Source organism: Euleptes europaea, chromosome 5, assembly GCF_029931775.1.
Source record: "Euleptes europaea isolate rEulEur1 chromosome 5, rEulEur1.hap1, whole genome shotgun sequence".
NCBI lineage: Eukaryota > Metazoa > Chordata > Lepidosauria > Squamata > Sphaerodactylidae > Euleptes > Euleptes europaea.
In genome coordinates this window covers 7,929,937-7,945,906 of record NC_079316.1, presented here as the reverse complement: position 1 = coordinate 7,945,906, position 15,970 = coordinate 7,929,937, and the positions used below count along the sequence as shown (strand labels likewise).

General features: G+C 48.3%; 1 protein-coding gene and 1 non-coding gene across 2 annotated transcripts in view; both read right to left on the bottom strand.

Moving 5' to 3' along the window:
- DIS3L2 (DIS3 like 3'-5' exoribonuclease 2) overlaps positions 1-13,461 on the bottom strand; it is a 246,597-nt gene extending 233,136 nt beyond the window's left edge. Inside the window, exons 1-2 of the mRNA XM_056850570.1 lie at positions 13,413-13,461; positions 6,028-6,710 (exon numbers count right to left, since the gene is read on the bottom strand). Of these exons, the coding sequence (XP_056706548.1) occupies positions 6,028-6,694 (667 nt within the window). The 5' untranslated portion in view covers positions 6,695-6,710; positions 13,413-13,461. The remainder of the gene's footprint in view (positions 1-6,027; positions 6,711-13,412) is intronic.
- On the bottom strand, positions 4,816-4,888 carry TRNAV-UAC (transfer RNA valine (anticodon UAC)). Its single transcript has one exon. It is a non-coding gene; the product is annotated as a tRNA-Val (tRNA).
- Positions 13,462-15,970: the final 2,509 nt, after the last annotated feature.

Sequence of the window (15,970 nt, the reverse complement as noted above, 5' to 3'; positions counted from 1 at the left end):
GCCCCTCCCCAGTCATGCAGGTCGCATGGTAGCAGCAGACTTCAACCCATGGGACAAATGTTCCTACAGAACCAACTCTCTGCCCCCCATTATTTTTACCAGACTTTTCATCCCAACGGGGACCCAAAGTAGCTTACATTTGCCCCTCCTCCATTTTATTGTCAAAACACCCCTGTGAGGCACTGCACAGTGGGGATTTGAACACGGGTCTTCCAGATCCTAGCCCGACACTAACCTCTACACCACACTGCCCTTTAACCTCAGACCCCTTCCCACCGTGGTTTTCTTTTTTGACATAGAAAAGCAGCCTTCAGACAATGAATTTGACACACGGCCATGATCCTGTGAGATAACTAAGGCTCTAACAGATATGAATTCAGATTTCTCTTTTAAACCAGTTTTTTCCTTTAAGTCTCTGAAAATCTGATTAAAATGTTAAAACCTACGGTTTACTAAAAGACAAGTACTTCTATCTACTCTGCCCTTTGCAACCTGTTAACGAAGAAGCCCACAGAGAGCAAAGGCCGATGCCCTGCTCCACTATGAAGCTCTCTCTCCCGCTCTCGGCTCGACTAAATCTCAGAAGGTTATCAGGAGGACGAGCGAGGGGGGGGGGCACTTTCTACACACTTTGGTAAGCGCTACGGAAACAACGAGCCCAGAGAAACCCAGGCCAGCGGCCAGAATGATGTCAAAACATTGGCATGAGCTCCTTACAACCTACAGTTGCCGTAGCTTGTATTATATTCAGAAGTTCACAGGGCCCTAGCTGTCACAGCCGGGTCAAGGTATTTGGTCACGCCAAGCAAGGGAAACCTATTCCCCCCCCACCCGGGCCTGCCCCACTGCTGGCCAGGTAAGGAGGGATACCCAGACACTTTGTGTCCCCCCGATGGCCAGTAGCCAGCCATGCCCTGCAATACATCAGGGGCCTCTTCTTTGGGCTGCCCCAGTTGCTTATTGACGTATTTAGAATATTTCTATACTCTCTCTTCAGACCCCTTCCCTTCCCTACAACAGGCACCCTGTGAGGTAGGTGAGGCTGAGAGAGTGTGACTAGCCCAAGGTCACCCAGCTGGCTTCGTGTGGAGGAGTGGGGAAACAAATCCAGTTCACCAGATTAGCTTCCACCGCTCAGATGGAGGAGTGGGGAATCAAGCACGGCCCTCCAGATCAGAGTCCATCGCATCTAACACCCTAAAAGGGCAGAGTTTTTCCCCGCGAGATACGGCAGAGGCGCATGCCACAAAGGGTGAAATGTCTTCAAAATAAATGGAGCTACATGAAAAGCCTAGCAGCTTTCCACAAAATAGCTTCTTTTTCTTTTTTGCGTCAAGTCACAGCTGATTTATGGCAACCTTGTAGGGTTTTCAAGGCGAGAGTTGTGCAGAGGTGGTTTGCCATTGCCTGTCTCCATGGCACGCCCCTGGTATTCCTTAGAGGTCTCCCGTCCAAATACTAGCCACAGTGAGGGCTGAGAGCGTTGTGACTGGCCCAAGGTCACCCAGCAAGCTCCCATGGCAGAATGGAGATTTGAACCTGGGTTTCCCACATCCGACTCCGACGCCTTAACCACTATACCACGCTGGCTTAGGTCATGCCACCTAACCACTACACCACGCTGGCTGTGATGTGATTCTAGGACTTCTGTTTCCCTTCTCCTAAACTCTATAGTATACCATAGAGTCCACCCTCCAAAGCAGCTACTTCCTCCAGTCCAGGGGAAATGCTCCCTGTATGCTGGAGATCATTTGTAACGTTTAGTCTGAAGGGGAGAAGAATAAGATGTGATATGATAACCATCCTCAAGTACTTGAAGGGCTGTCATATAGAGGAGGGTGCCGAGTTGTTTTCTGTTGCCCCAGGTCGGACCAGAACCCACGTGTTGAAATTAGATCAAAAGAGTTTCCGACTCAGGGAGGCGGTCATCACAGAAAGGAGAAGATGTGGTGAGCTTCAGAGAAAGGACAGCAGCAAGGGTTTGCTGCTTACAAGGGAATCTCCACCCTTCCTATCAAAACCGTAGTAAGCAGTTCCAGTGTCCAGAGGAGGGCAACAAAGATGGTGAGGGGTCTGGAGACCGTCCTATGAGGAAAGGTTGAAGGAGCTGGGGATGTTTAGCCTGGAGAGGAGAAAACTGAGAGGGGATATGATAACCATCTTCCAAGTACTTGAGGGGCTGTCATATGGAGGATGGTGCTGAGTTGTTTTCTGTTGCCCCAGAAGGTCGGACCAGAACCAACAGGTTGAAATTAAATCAAAAGCGTTTCTGTCTAGACATCAGGAAGAATGTCTCAGTGGAACAGGTTTCCTCAGGAGGTGGTGGGCTCTCCTTCTTTGGAGGTTTTTATGCAGAGGCTAGATGGTCGTCGGATAGCAAGGCTGATTCTGTGAATTTAGGCAGATCATGAGAGGGAGGGCAGGAAGTGTGTGGCTCTCATGGCCCTTTCTTACATGCCCAGAGTAATGCCGATCGCCACTTTGGGGTCAGGAAGCAATTTCCCTCCTGGCCACATTGGCCAGGGATCCTGGAGGATTTTTTTTATTATTTTTTTTGCCATCCTCTGGGCATGGAGTAGGGTTCACTGGGGGTGGGAGGGGGAGGTGGTTGCGAATTTCCTGCATTGTGCAGGAGGTTGGACTAGATGACCCTGGTGGTCCATTCCAACTGTATGATTCTATGAGAACTCCATGCCCCACCTTGAGGCAGGTAACCCTATCTGGAGAGTCTTAGCCAGGCAGCGTCTGGAAAAAAACAAAACAGCCTTCACTTCATCACCCTCCTCACAGCCTATGGAAGACACTATTGATCCCAACAGAAATTCGTTTCGCACCCAGCCAGATAAAACACAACTGAATTAAATTAGCTAACTTTTTCCCAAGCACTTCAAGTTGGCTGGAAAGCAGGATGAAAAGAAACCTGATCTCTCAGAAAAGACAAACGTGAACAATCACCGAACTGTTTTGTTTGGGGGTGAGGGGGTTCAGCATTCAGGCCAAGAGGCTTCTTTTAAAAATGCCAGGAGTTGTGATTTATAAAGTTTACCGGTTCAACAACTGGATCTGCTTAGCACATTTTGCACAACTGCTGCAAAAAAACTCACAAACGTTTGCCACCCCAGGCTTGTAAGGTCTCCTGGCACAGGCTTTCGTAAGAAGAGCAAAGTCCACATAAACGGACACATTGCTCACCCCAAAAGATTGGGAAGGGGGTGCAATTTTGCAACGCTGAATTACAGTCAGTGCTTATTCGCTCTATGTTCTGCAAACCACAACAGGGAAACCTTTCACCCTACTACACCAAAAGCAACACCAGTCAGACATCATGGCATGCTCGGAAAGGGGTGATGGTCATCTTCTGGGCATGGAGTAGGGGTCACTGGGGCTGTGGGGGTGAGGAGGTAGCTGTGAATTTCCTACATTGTGTCGGGGGTTGGACTAGATGACCCTGGTGGTCCCTTCCAACAATCCTTCAGCACAGGGGTCCTCAAAATTGTGCCACGGAGCCCACTGACACCTTTCCTGGTGCCTGCCAAGTGTTTTTAGAAAGTGGGCGGAGCCAGGTGGGGGCTTTTGCCCAACAAGGCTTCTGATTAGTCATTGGAGATTTGATTGACTGTGCAAATGTTTAAAAACATTGCTTTGGCAGCAGCTGTCACCAGAGCACGAGGATCTTCACTGTGTGACTGAAGGTAAGTGGTGGCAGTCATTGTGTGGTGTAGTGGTTAAGAGTGGCAGTTTGGAGTGGTGGACTCTGATCTAGAGAACCGGGTTTGATTCCCCACTCTTCCACATGAGCGGCGGACGCTAATCTGGGTGAACCAGGTTTGGTTTTCCCACTCCTCCACACGAAGCCAGCTGGGTGACCTTGGGCTAGTCACAGTTCTCTCAGCCCCACCTACCTCACAGGATATCTGTTGTGGGAAGCAGAGGAGAAGGGAAGGTGATTGTAAGCCAGCTGGATTTCCCCTTAAGTGGTAGAGAAAGTCGGTATATAAAAACCAACTCTTCTTCTTCTTCTGTGGTGGACATTTTGTGGCTGCATCCACCACGCTGTATCACAATTCCAAAGGTGCCCACAGGCTCAAAAAAGCCAGGGAACCCCATTTTAGCAACCGTAGTACTCACAGAGCCACCCCACAGATACTAAATTCTCAATACGCCATTCATTGTCAGGCTGAATCGATTTAAGTTGCCAAGAAAAAAATCATATTTAAATCAAATTACAAGCTTTCTGACTACTTCCTAACAAGCATGAGTAATAATTGCTTTCTACAGCAACCTGAAGTGCATCTTTTTGCTTTATTTAGTTGCCGTTCATAGCACCCAAGAATATATGTGAAAAGCCTCTGGTTATGCGACCCACATACCTCTTTCAACTGTGAAATGAAGGATTTCCAAACATGCACTTGTAAGGATACTAAGCAAGAACACTTGCGGGAAGAGGAAGCACCCACAACTTTTCCCAAATCAAGGAAGGCAGGTAGTTTGAGTTGCAGCTATCCCGTAGTATTTATTTATGCCATTAAGGCTTCACCTTTCTGCACAATGGGGACCCAAAGGTGGCTGACAGAATTCTCCTCCCCTCCATTGTAACTTCACCACAACCCTGTCAGGTAGGTGAGACTGATTGTGTGTGACTGGCCCAAAGTCACCCAGCAGGGCTGGGAAAACACATGAACACATGAAGCTGCCTCGTACGGAATCAGACTCCTTGGTCCATCAAAGTCAGTATTGTCTGCTCAGACCAGCAGCAGCTCTCCAGGGTCTCAGGCAAAGGTCTTCCACATCACCTACTGCCTGGTCCTTTTTAACTGGAGATGCCAGGGATTGAACCTGGGACCTTCTGCATGTAAACCAGATGCTCTACCACTGAGCCAGCCTCTCCCCAAACATTTGTCAGGGATGCTCTAGGATGATCCAGCATTGAGCAGGGAGTTGGATAAGATAGCCCTATGGCCCCTTCCAACTCTATGATTCTATGAACACTCATGAATCTGCCTAATACTGAACCAGACCCTTGGTCCATTGTCAGCATTGTCTATTCAGACTGGCAGCAGCTCTCCAAGATCTCAGGCGGAAGTCTTTCACATCGACTACTGCCTGGTCCTTTTAACTGGGGATGCCAGGGATTGAACCTGGGACCTTCTGCGTGCAAAGCAGATGCTCTACCACTGAGCCACAGACACTCCTCACACGTCTAAACACCTGGCATAAGCATCAAAGGATCAGGGTACAGGCAATCTCAGAAACAGCTGGATGTTCCTCACCCAGCCCAGAACGTTAGCAAGTAAGCATAATAAAGGGCAGCCTGGCTTTCTTAAGCTCACTTCCAAGCCCACAGCAAGTCCCCCGCTATTAGTCATCAAGACAAGTCAAGGCTTCTGGCTCCCATGACACCAGCAGAAATGAAGCATTTGTCTGGTTAACAATTCCCCCACATAAGAAGAACATAAAAAAGGCCCTGCTGGATCAGAACAAGGCCCATCAAGTCCAGCAGTCTGTTCCCACAGTGGTCAACCAGGTGCCTCTAGGAAGCCCACAAGATGGCTGCAGGAGCATTGTCCTGCCTGTGTTCCCCGGCACCTAATATCATAGCCATGCTCCTCTGATCCAGGAGATAATAGGCATGAACATAAGAAAAGGTACGCTGGATCAGACCAAAGCCCATCAAGTCCAGCAGTCTGTTCCCACAGTGGCCAACCAGGTGCCTCTAGGAAGCCCACAAACAAGATGACTGCAGCAGCCATTCTCCTACCTCTGTTCCAAAGCACCTAATATAATAGGCATGCTCCTCTGATGCTGGGGAGAATAGGTATGCATCACGACTAGTATCCATTTTGACTAGCAGACATGGATAGCCCTCTCCTCATGAACATGTCCAGTCCCCTCTTAAAGCCTTCCAAGTCGGCAGCCATCACCACATCCTGGGGCAGGGAGTTCCACAATTCAACTATGCATCAATGCCAGTGGGGTGCCGCTGCCCGTGTAAGCTATTTTAACCACCGAAGATATTAAATCGCTCACCCTGGGTTTGGCTGGGAGACAAGTGACTGCCCTTCCTGGCGTTTGCCGGCAAATCCGAGCTGAACTGCCCTGGTGAAGCGAAGCTCTCTGCTTTGCCCGCAGTGGCATGGCCCTCCCGGCTGCTCTTCCACGGCTCTTCTCTGTCCCTCTCTTCGAAGTCGGGGGTTTTGTGCGGAGAGAAGTCCGGCCTGGGCGCTGTCCCCCGGCTGGCCCGTACCTGCCTTGCGCCTGACGAGACAGCTGCATCGCCACGCCAATTAGGAGCCGGATCCTCGTCTTCCACTACCTCATCCTCCTCTCCTCTGCCAGGGCCAGGCTCTCTTCTCTTCCCGGCAATGCTCAGATCTTTGCCTTCGCTCAGATTCTCGGGCCCCAGCTGCAGAACCCCAGCGGGCAAGCATCCGGGCGCCTGCACCCCGTTTCTCGACAGGGCTTCCCTCACCAGGCCACCCTTCGCGGCTGCTTCGGGGTCCAAGCCCGAGTCGTTGAGGGCGCCGTCCTCCAGCTGGAGCTTCTGAGCGATGTGGTTCAGGTAGGACCGGAACCTCCCGCTGTGGTGCTTCTGTACGAGCCGGGCGTAAGCATTCTTCTGGGGCACGGCAGCCTTGCCGGGGCCGTCTTTGGGAGCGTGGGCAGGGGCGCCTCGGGCAATCCCTTGAGGCTCCATTCTCCAGGAATATCACCTGTCATCAGAGGAACATAGAGATAAGGTGCTATTGGGGCGGGCTGGGAGGCGGGACTTATATTACTCGCTCACTTACAAACAACGAAAATGTACCTGCATACACAAGGGGGAAGAGCTGGAAGAGAATTCATGTACTGGGGATAAAATTCTTCCTTTTATTTATAACCTTTCTTAGCTGCCTTTCCTTACAGAACTCAAGACAGGATAGATAAAACACATACCGGTAAAATAAAATATGCTTAAAACATAAAAACCAACATTAAAAATCACAATTCAGGATAGCTAATAACCAAATGCAGTTCTAAATAAAGAAGAAGAGTTGGTTTTTATATGCCAAATTTCTCTACCACTTAAGGGAGAATCAAACCGGCTTACAATCGCCTTCCCTGTGGACACCCTGTGAAGTGGGTGGGGCTGAGAGAGCTCTAAGAGAGCTGTGACTAGCCCAAGGTCACCCAGCTGGCTTCATGTGAAGGAGTAGTGAAACCAACTCAGTCCGCCGCTCCAAAACACCACTCTTAACCAGTACACCACGCTGGAGTGACCAGCTTATGACCCGAACATTACATGTGGACATATTCCAGGTAGAGAGAGAGAGAGAGGGGGGGGTTTGGGGGCCAAATTCTTCCAATCCCAGCCACGCACAAATCATTTCAACTCGCTCTGCCCTTCAGGGAGCTCTGCCAAACTAAAGCAGCAGACATCATAGAAAAACAAAAAACCTGATCATGTCCACCCATGGGCTCTCCAAAAATAACCACAGCAGGCTTCCTTTTTCCCTGAACTGCTTACAACGGTTTCGACAGGAAGGGTGGAGATTCCCTCGTAAGCGGCAAACGCTTGCTGCCGTCCCTTCTCTGAAGCTCAGCACGGCCTCTCCTTTCTGGGATGACTGCCTCCCCAACCCAACATTTCCAGCCGGCGCGCACAGGTCCCGCCCCCAGCAAGACCACCTTGCAAAGACACCTAAGCAGAAGACAGTCCCCTGCCCCAAGGAGTTTACCATCTCAGTTTAGACACACGCTCATCCAGGGAGGCTGAGTTGGTTTTTATATGCCTTAAGTGGTAGAGAAAGTCGGCATATAAAAACCAACTCCTTCTTCTTCTTCTTGAACATCTACTATTAAGAAGCTAGAATGGTGTATAATAAAGGAAAATTATTGAAATTGTTTCAGAATTCTATATGTTCACCCAGAAGTTGCATGTTTACTTTTCTGTGACTCAGTGGTAGAGCCTCTGCTTGGCATGCAGAAGGTCCCAGGTTCAATCCCTGGCATCTCCAATTTAAGGACTAGGCAAGTAGGTGATGTGGAAGACCCCTGCCTAAGACCCTGGAGAGCCGCTGCTGGTCTGAGTAGACAATATTGACTTTGATGGACTGAGGGTCTGATACAGTATAAGGCAGCTTCATGTGTTCAAGATGCAACTGAATCTAATCTTGGTCTTATACTCTGGAGACCTTGTTGATCTTTAAGGCGCTGCTGGACTCACATCTTACTCTTCTACGGCAGATCAACATGGCTACCCACCTGAAACTACCCACCTGAGCAGTGTGCGAGTTTCTCTGCTAAACAACACAACACGCACCAGGGCTTCACATGGGGTTTTTTGTTGCAGAGGTGCGTGGGATTCAGCAGAACCTATGAGTTCGAGAATCAATGGACAGCTCTTTCCCAGCACCCCACAAGTATAAACTCCCCCAGTGATCATTCTTTTACTTCTGTAACATCAACATGTTGATGTAAGTCAGCAATCATATAGGCAAAAACGGGATCAATGGCCACACAGCCGCCCATTCCAATAAGTCTATCAACTCACCAGCCTACGCAATATTGACCGCAGCGTTCAACAAGCTGAGAGAGAACGCGTTGGAGAGGGTCCCACCTCAGAAAGCAAACAGCCTCTTGATGCCTCAAGAAAGAACATCACGCCAGAAAAGAAGGCAAGCCGCACAAGCTAGCCAAATTGGAGTGAAACTCCACCCAGCCCCAAAGCAATCACACCCAAACATTAAGAAAACTATCCCCAAAAGAAAATTATACAGGGCACGGCATCACCCCCCACACACACACACAACATCCTGCTTAAAATTGTGGCAGTCCCTGGGGAGTCACAGAACAGGTTTGTTGAAGCGGGTCGGCGAGGAAGACCAAGTCCTTCCTGACACAAGGAGCCTTTACTGAAGCAACACTGCAAGATAAATATCCTCGTGCACGATAAACATCCTCGTCAATCTTCTCGCCGCTTTTGGAACCTCCACACGCATAGGAAGCTTTTGAGCATCCAGACGTGTGAGAGGGATGTCTGAGGGATGTTCTGAGGGATGTCTAGTAATCATGGCTACTAGTAAAAATGGATACTAGTCATGATGCATACCTATTCTCTCCAGGATCAGAGGAGAGCCTGCCTATTCTATTAGGTGCTGTGCAGCACAGGCAGGACAATGCTGCTGCAGTCGTCTTGCTTGTGGGCTTCCTAGAGGCACCTGGTTGGCCACTGTGTGATCAGACTGTTAGACTTGATGGGCCTGGGTATGGCCCAGCAGGGCTTTTCTTATGTTCATGCCTATTCTCTCCAGTATCAGAGGAGCATGCCTATTCTATTAGGCAGGACAATGCTGCTGCAGTTGCCTTGCTTGTGGGCTTCCTAGAGGACCTTGGCCTGATCCAGCATGGCCTTTCTTATGTTCCTACAAGTGTCATTAGAAAAGAGGAGATTAAAAGGACTGTACAGTGAGGTCCACGTCAGTTTCGGGCAGATTTAACAGCAGAATGCTGGATTGGAATCACCCTTCCACCCACACAAAAATCCTCCTTAACTCATGATGCTCTGGGACTATTCCCTTGCCTTCTGTCCCTCTTGCTTCCAGAAGCCATTTGTTCAACACTCTTGACCACCATACACAAAACATGACAACTAGGAACAGGGAGCAAGCAGCCACAGAGGACAGTGTAAGGGGAAGAAAAAGCAGAGATTCCACATCCGTGCTTTAATCAGAGAAGAACAAGGCCTATCAGCAATTCCTTCTGATGTGAGTTCAGATGCTGCTGTAACAAGCAAATGAACACTCAGTAACAATACAGAGACTGAGATTTTTGCACTCTTCCAATCCCTGAAGGGCTGTCATAGAGAACAAAGACGTGTTTTCGGCTGTTCTGGAGGACAATGGATCTTGTTACAGAAGAGTAGATTTCAGTCAAACATTAGAAAAAACTGCCTAATACTTGTAGCAGTTAGACAATGGAACCAATCACCTAGCTGCCTCAAGCAAGACTCTGGGAGAGGCAGTATATAAATTACATAAATAAAAAATAATACCTAGAAATTGAGCGAGTTCTCCTTCAGTGCAGGTCTTTAAGGAGAAACTGAACAGCCATCCCATCGGGAATTCTCCCGGTTTAGATTTCCTGCATTGCGCAGGGAGTTGGACTAGCTGGCCTACAAGGCCCAACTCTATGACTCAAAAATTGATCTTGCTGCAGAAGCTAAAAGGAGGAAGGGTTCGTGTTGTACAAAATTCATTTTGTCTATTGTAAAATAGTTAAACGTCCACCTTCTTTCCAGAAGCCGGGGCCCAAGGCCAACAACAGAAATAAAAGCACAAATTCAAAGAAATCAGTAAATAAATGTGAGCTCAGTGTCTAAACCCAGAGCTCAGGCTTTCCTAGGATCATACCCTCTGACCTGTCCTGAATTCGAGATACGCATGAGAGAGGAGCAAGGAAGAGGCACTCCGCACGTGCTGAACCGTGCTCCTGAATCACACTTTGCATATTCCAATTAACTTTTAAAAGGCACTTGGGAACCCCTAATCTCAAGATTGAGAAACACAACATGGCATGTACCAAAAACAGTTGGGTTGTTTGTTGTTTTCCAGGGAGTTTAACAATCAAGAGTTTTCCCTTTGAAATTAGCAGGGCAGGGAGAGAGAGAATCAACGCCTCAACAGGACCACAGGAACAGAGTTGCCCTTATGTGGATCAGAGCACAATAAAAAAGAAGTTGGAAGGAAGGTCATTAAAGTCACAGCAGCATCATGCCTGCCTAACCACATTCTTCTCAGAGCCCAATTCTCATAAGAACATAAGAAAGGCCCTGCTGGATCAGACCCAGGCCCATCAAGTCCAGCAGTCTGTTCACACAGTGGCCAACCAGGTGCCTCTAGGAAGCCCACAAGCAAGGCGACTGCAGCAGCATTGTCCTGCCTGTGTTCCAAAGCACCTGATATAATAGGCATGCTCCTCTTATACTGGAGAGAATAGGCATGAACATAAGAACATAAGAAATGCCATGCTGGGTCAGACCAAGGTCCATCAAGTCCTGCAGTCTGATCACACAGTGGCCAACCAGGTGCCTCTAGGAAGCCCACAAACAAGACCACTGCAGCAGCATGATCCTGCCTGTGTTCCCCAACATGTCATATAATAGGCATGCTCCTCTGATTGTGGAGAGAATAGGTATGCATCATGACTAGCATCTATTTTGACTGGTAGCCATGAATACCCCTCTCCTCCATGAACGTGTCCACTCCCCTCCTAAAGCCTTCCACGTTGGCAGCCATCACCACATCCTGGGGCAGAGAGTTCCACAATTCAACTCTGCGCTGTGTGAAGAAATACTTCCTTTTTTCTGTTTGGAATTCCTCACCCTCCAGCTTCAGCAGATGACCCCGCATTCTGGTATTATGAGAGAGGGAGAAAAGCTTCTCCCAATCTCACCTCAAGGATCGCTGCTGTAGTCACCCACTCACACTGACAGTGCTTCTTTTCTCATTTTATCTATTTATTCTGCAATCAGCTGTCCAGTACAGGTTGCTGAAGAACCCATGGGCTAGTCAACTGTCTGCAGCCACTGCAAAGGAACCTTCTGACACCTTAAAGCTTAACAAGGTTTTAATCCAGAATGAGCTTTCACAGATGACAGCCTTCATTAAAAGCAACGCGAAGTCTTCACTAGGCAACATATATCTATAACATTACAAAGAGGCGTTGTTGGTTTTGTAAACAGCAGCTTGACAAGTCTATAAAATACAGGAAGAACAGGATGAGATGTGATTATGCAAAATGCAGATGTGATCAAGAAAAAGGACAAGGACCATTCACAACAGTAGTCACGGATGTAATCCAGTTTTAGGTTTCTTTGGCGATTATAGGTGTAAACCAGTTTAACACAATTCCCCTAGCAGCCTAGTTTGTTTTGGTGAACTAATTAACAGCCGTAACAGAAAACAAAAATCTACCAGCACCTTGAAGTCTAACATTATATGCCAGTGTGGTGTAGTGGATAGAGTGGCTGACTAGGACCCTGGGCGACTCAGATTCTAATCCCCAGTTCTACCACGGAAGCTCACTAGGTGAACTTGGGCCCATCACAGACATGCAGCCTGGTCTACCTCACAAGGCTGTTGTGAGAAAATGGAGGAGGGGAGAATGTTGTGCTAAAAGCTGCTTTGAGACCAAATTGGGGGGGGGGGAGAAGAGCAGGACATAAATAAATACAAATGCATTGTCAATACATGCTTTTGGGTAACAGCCCACTTCATCAGACAGCTATGTGATGGCACATCCTACCCAAGGAATCCTAAAACTAAGAAGATTGCATTATTGCATTGGTACTATTGCATGAATACTATTGTGAATGGTCTCTGTACTTGATGACATTTGTATTTACCGAATGGCATCTATCCCTGCACTCCCCGCATTTTATGGTCGTTTGACTCTGCTGTGTTTAACTCGGTTGCCTTCATGTATTCATGGTGTAGTGGTTAAGAGCAGCAGACTCTAATCTGGAGAACCGGGTTTAATTCCCTGCTCCTCCACATGAGTGGCAATCTCTATTCTTGAGAACCGGGTTTGATTCCCCACTCCTCCACATGAGCAGAGGACTCTAATCTGAAGAACCGGGTTCGATTCCCCACTCCTCCACATGAGCGGCAGACTCTAATCTGGAGAACGGGGTTCGATTCCCCACTCCTCCACATGAGCGACGGCCTCTAATCTGGAGAACGGGGTTCGATTCCCCACTCTTCCACATGAGCGGCAGACTCTAATCTGATGAACCTGGTTGGTTTCCCCCGCTCCTCCATATGAAGCCTGCTGGGTAACCGTGGGCTATTCACAATTCTCTCCGAACTCTCTCAGCCCCACCTACCTCACAGGGTGACTGTTGTGGGGAGAGGAAGGGAAGGCGATTGTACACAGCTTTGAGACCCCTTATGGTAGAGAAAAGCGGGATATAAAACACAACTTTTCTTCTTCTTCTACTCCCCACTCCCCCTTTATATATATATATATATATATATATATATATATATATATATATATATATATATATATATATATATATATATATATATATATATATATATAAAATGTGTGTGTGTGTGTCGCTTGGGTTGACCTCAATAATAAAAGAAAGGGGGGGGAGGCATGCCTTTGCTTCCCCCTGCGAGGCTGAAGGAGGAGGGGGCGGCACCATCGCCCGTTTCTTCCTTCCTTAAAGGCCCAAACGACGGCGGAGACCGCAGAAGAGGAAGACCGGGAGCCTGGGCGGGGGACGGTTAAGAGGCAGAAGCGGCTTTTCTCGAGGGCTGGAGGAGCTACAAAACAGCCCTGCAGGGGAGGCGCCCCCCAGGGCCCCACCTCTGGAGCCGGCCGGGAACGGAACACACCCCCCCACATAAAAAACCCACACCACTCACCTGCCTCCTTCCAGCTGTAGCAGCTTCAAAATTCCCAACTTCCGCCTTCGCTTTGGTTCCGGGTCAGGCGAGGGCCCTCCTACGGCTCGCGGCAGGGGCCAGAATTCCTGCGGGCGCGAAGTCCCCGTTGGGTTCTGCGCCTGGAAGGCTAACAACGAACAGAAATATTTTCTGGCAGGGTGTGTGAGCTTTCGTGAGCCACAGCTCCCTTCTCCAGATACCAAAGAGTCCAGTAGCACCTTAAAGACGAACAGAAATATTTCCTGGCAGGGTGTGAGCTTTCGTGAGCCACAGCTCACTTCTTCAGATACCAAAGAGTCCAGTAGCACCTTAAAGACTAACAAAAATATATTCTGGCAGGGTGTGCGCTTTCGTGAGCCACAGCTCACTTCTTCAGATACCAAAGAGTCCACTAGCACCTTAAAGACTAACAAAAATATTTCCTGGCAGGGTGTGAGCTTTCGTGAGCCACAGCTCCCTTCTCCAGATAACAAGAGAAGCGTGACGGTGCGTCTCATTCATTCTTGCCTACTTGAGGCCAAAGATTGAATGGGCATGAGTCTGACCTCAGGAACCAGTGGAAGAACATTGTGACCTTCCAGGACACTCAGTTGCTGATTTAAGAGTAGCCCTTCTCTTACAAAAGGGAGGTTAGTAGAAAAGGGCAAGAGTCCAGTAGCACCTTAAAGACGAACAGAAATATTTTCTGGCAGGGTGTGAGCTTTCGTGAGCCACAGCTCCCTTCTTCAGATACCAAAGAGTCCAGTAGCACCTTAAAGACGAACAGAAATATTTTCTGGCAGGGTGTGAGCTTTCGTGAGCCACAGCTCCCTTCTTCAGATACCAAAGAGTCCAGTAGCACCTTAAAGACGAACAGAAATATTTTCTGGCAGGGTGTGAGCTTTCGTGAGCCACAGCTCCCTTCTCCAGATACCAAAGAGTCCAGTAGCACCTTAAAGACGAACAGAAATATTTTCTGGCAGGGTGTGAGCTTTCGTGAGCCACAGCTCCCTTCTTCAGATACCAAAGAGTCCAGTAGCACCTTAAAGACTTAACAAAAATATTTCCTGGCAGGGTGTGAGCTTTCATGAGCCACAGCTCCCTTCTCCAGATACCAAAGAGTCCAGTAGCACCTTAAAGACGAACAAAAATATTTTCTGGCAGGGGGTGAGCTTTCGTGAGCCACAGCTCACTTCTTCAGATACCAAAGAGTCCAGTAGCACCTTAAAGACTAACAAAAATATTTCCTGGCAGGGTGTGAGCTTTCGTGAGCCACAGCTCCCTTCTCCAGATAACAAGAGAAGCGTGACGGTGCGTCTCATTCATTCTTGCCTACTTGAGGCCAAAGATTGAATGGGCATGAGTCTGACCTCAGGAACCAGTGGAAGAACATTGTGACCTTCCAGGACACTCAGTTGCTGATTTAAGAGTAGCCCTTCTCTTACAAAAGGGAGGTTAGTAGAAAAGGGCAAGAGTCCAGTAGCACCTTAAAGACGAACAGAAATATTTTCTGGCAGGGTGTGAGCTTTCGTGAGCCACAGCTCCCTTCTTCAGATACCAAAGAGTCCAGTAGCACCTTAAAGACGAACAGAAATATTTTCTGGCAGGGTGTGAGCTTTCATGAGCCACAGCTCCCTTCTCCAGATACCAAAGAGTCCAGTAGCACCTTAAAGACGAACAGAAATATTTTCTGGCAGGGTGTGAGCTTTCGTGAGCCACAGCTCCCTTCTTCAGATACCAAAGAGTCCAGTAGCACCTTAAAGACTTAACAAAAATATTTCCTGGCAGGGTGTGAGCTTTCATGAGCCACAGCTCCCTTCTCCAGATACCAAAGAGTCCAGTAGCACCTTAAAGACGAACAAAAATATTTTCTGGCAGGGTGTGAGCTTTCGTGAGCCACAGCTCACTTCTTCAGATACCAAAGAGTCCAGTAGCACCTTAAAGACTAACAAAAATATATTCTGGCAGGGTGTGCGCTTTCGTGAGCCACAGCTCACTTCTTCAGATACCAAAGAGTCCACTAGCACCTTAAAGACTAACAAAAATATTTCCTGGCAGGGTGTGAGCTTTCGTGAGCCACAGCTCCCTTCTCCAGATAACAAGAGAAGCGTGACGGTGCGTCTCATTCATTCTTGCCTACTTGAGGCCAAAGATTGAATGGGCATGAGTCTGACCTCAGGAACCAGTGGAAGAACATTGTGACCTTCCAGGACACTCAGTTGCTGATTTAAGAGTAGCCCTTCTCTTACAAAAGGGAGGTTAGTAGAAAAGGGCAAGAGTCCAGTAGCACCTTAAAGACGAACAGAAATATTTTCTGGCAGGGTGTGAGCTTTCGTGAGCCACAGCTCCCTTCTTCAGATACCAAAGAGTCCAGTAGCACCTTAAAGACGAACAGAAATATTTTCTGGCAGGGTGTGAGCTTTCGTGAGCCACAGCTCACTCCTTCAGATACCAAAGAGTCCAGTAGCACCTTAAAAAGACGAACAAAAATATTTTCTGGCAGGGTGTGAGCTTTCGTGAGCCACAGCTCACTTCTTCAGATACCAAAGAGTCCAGTA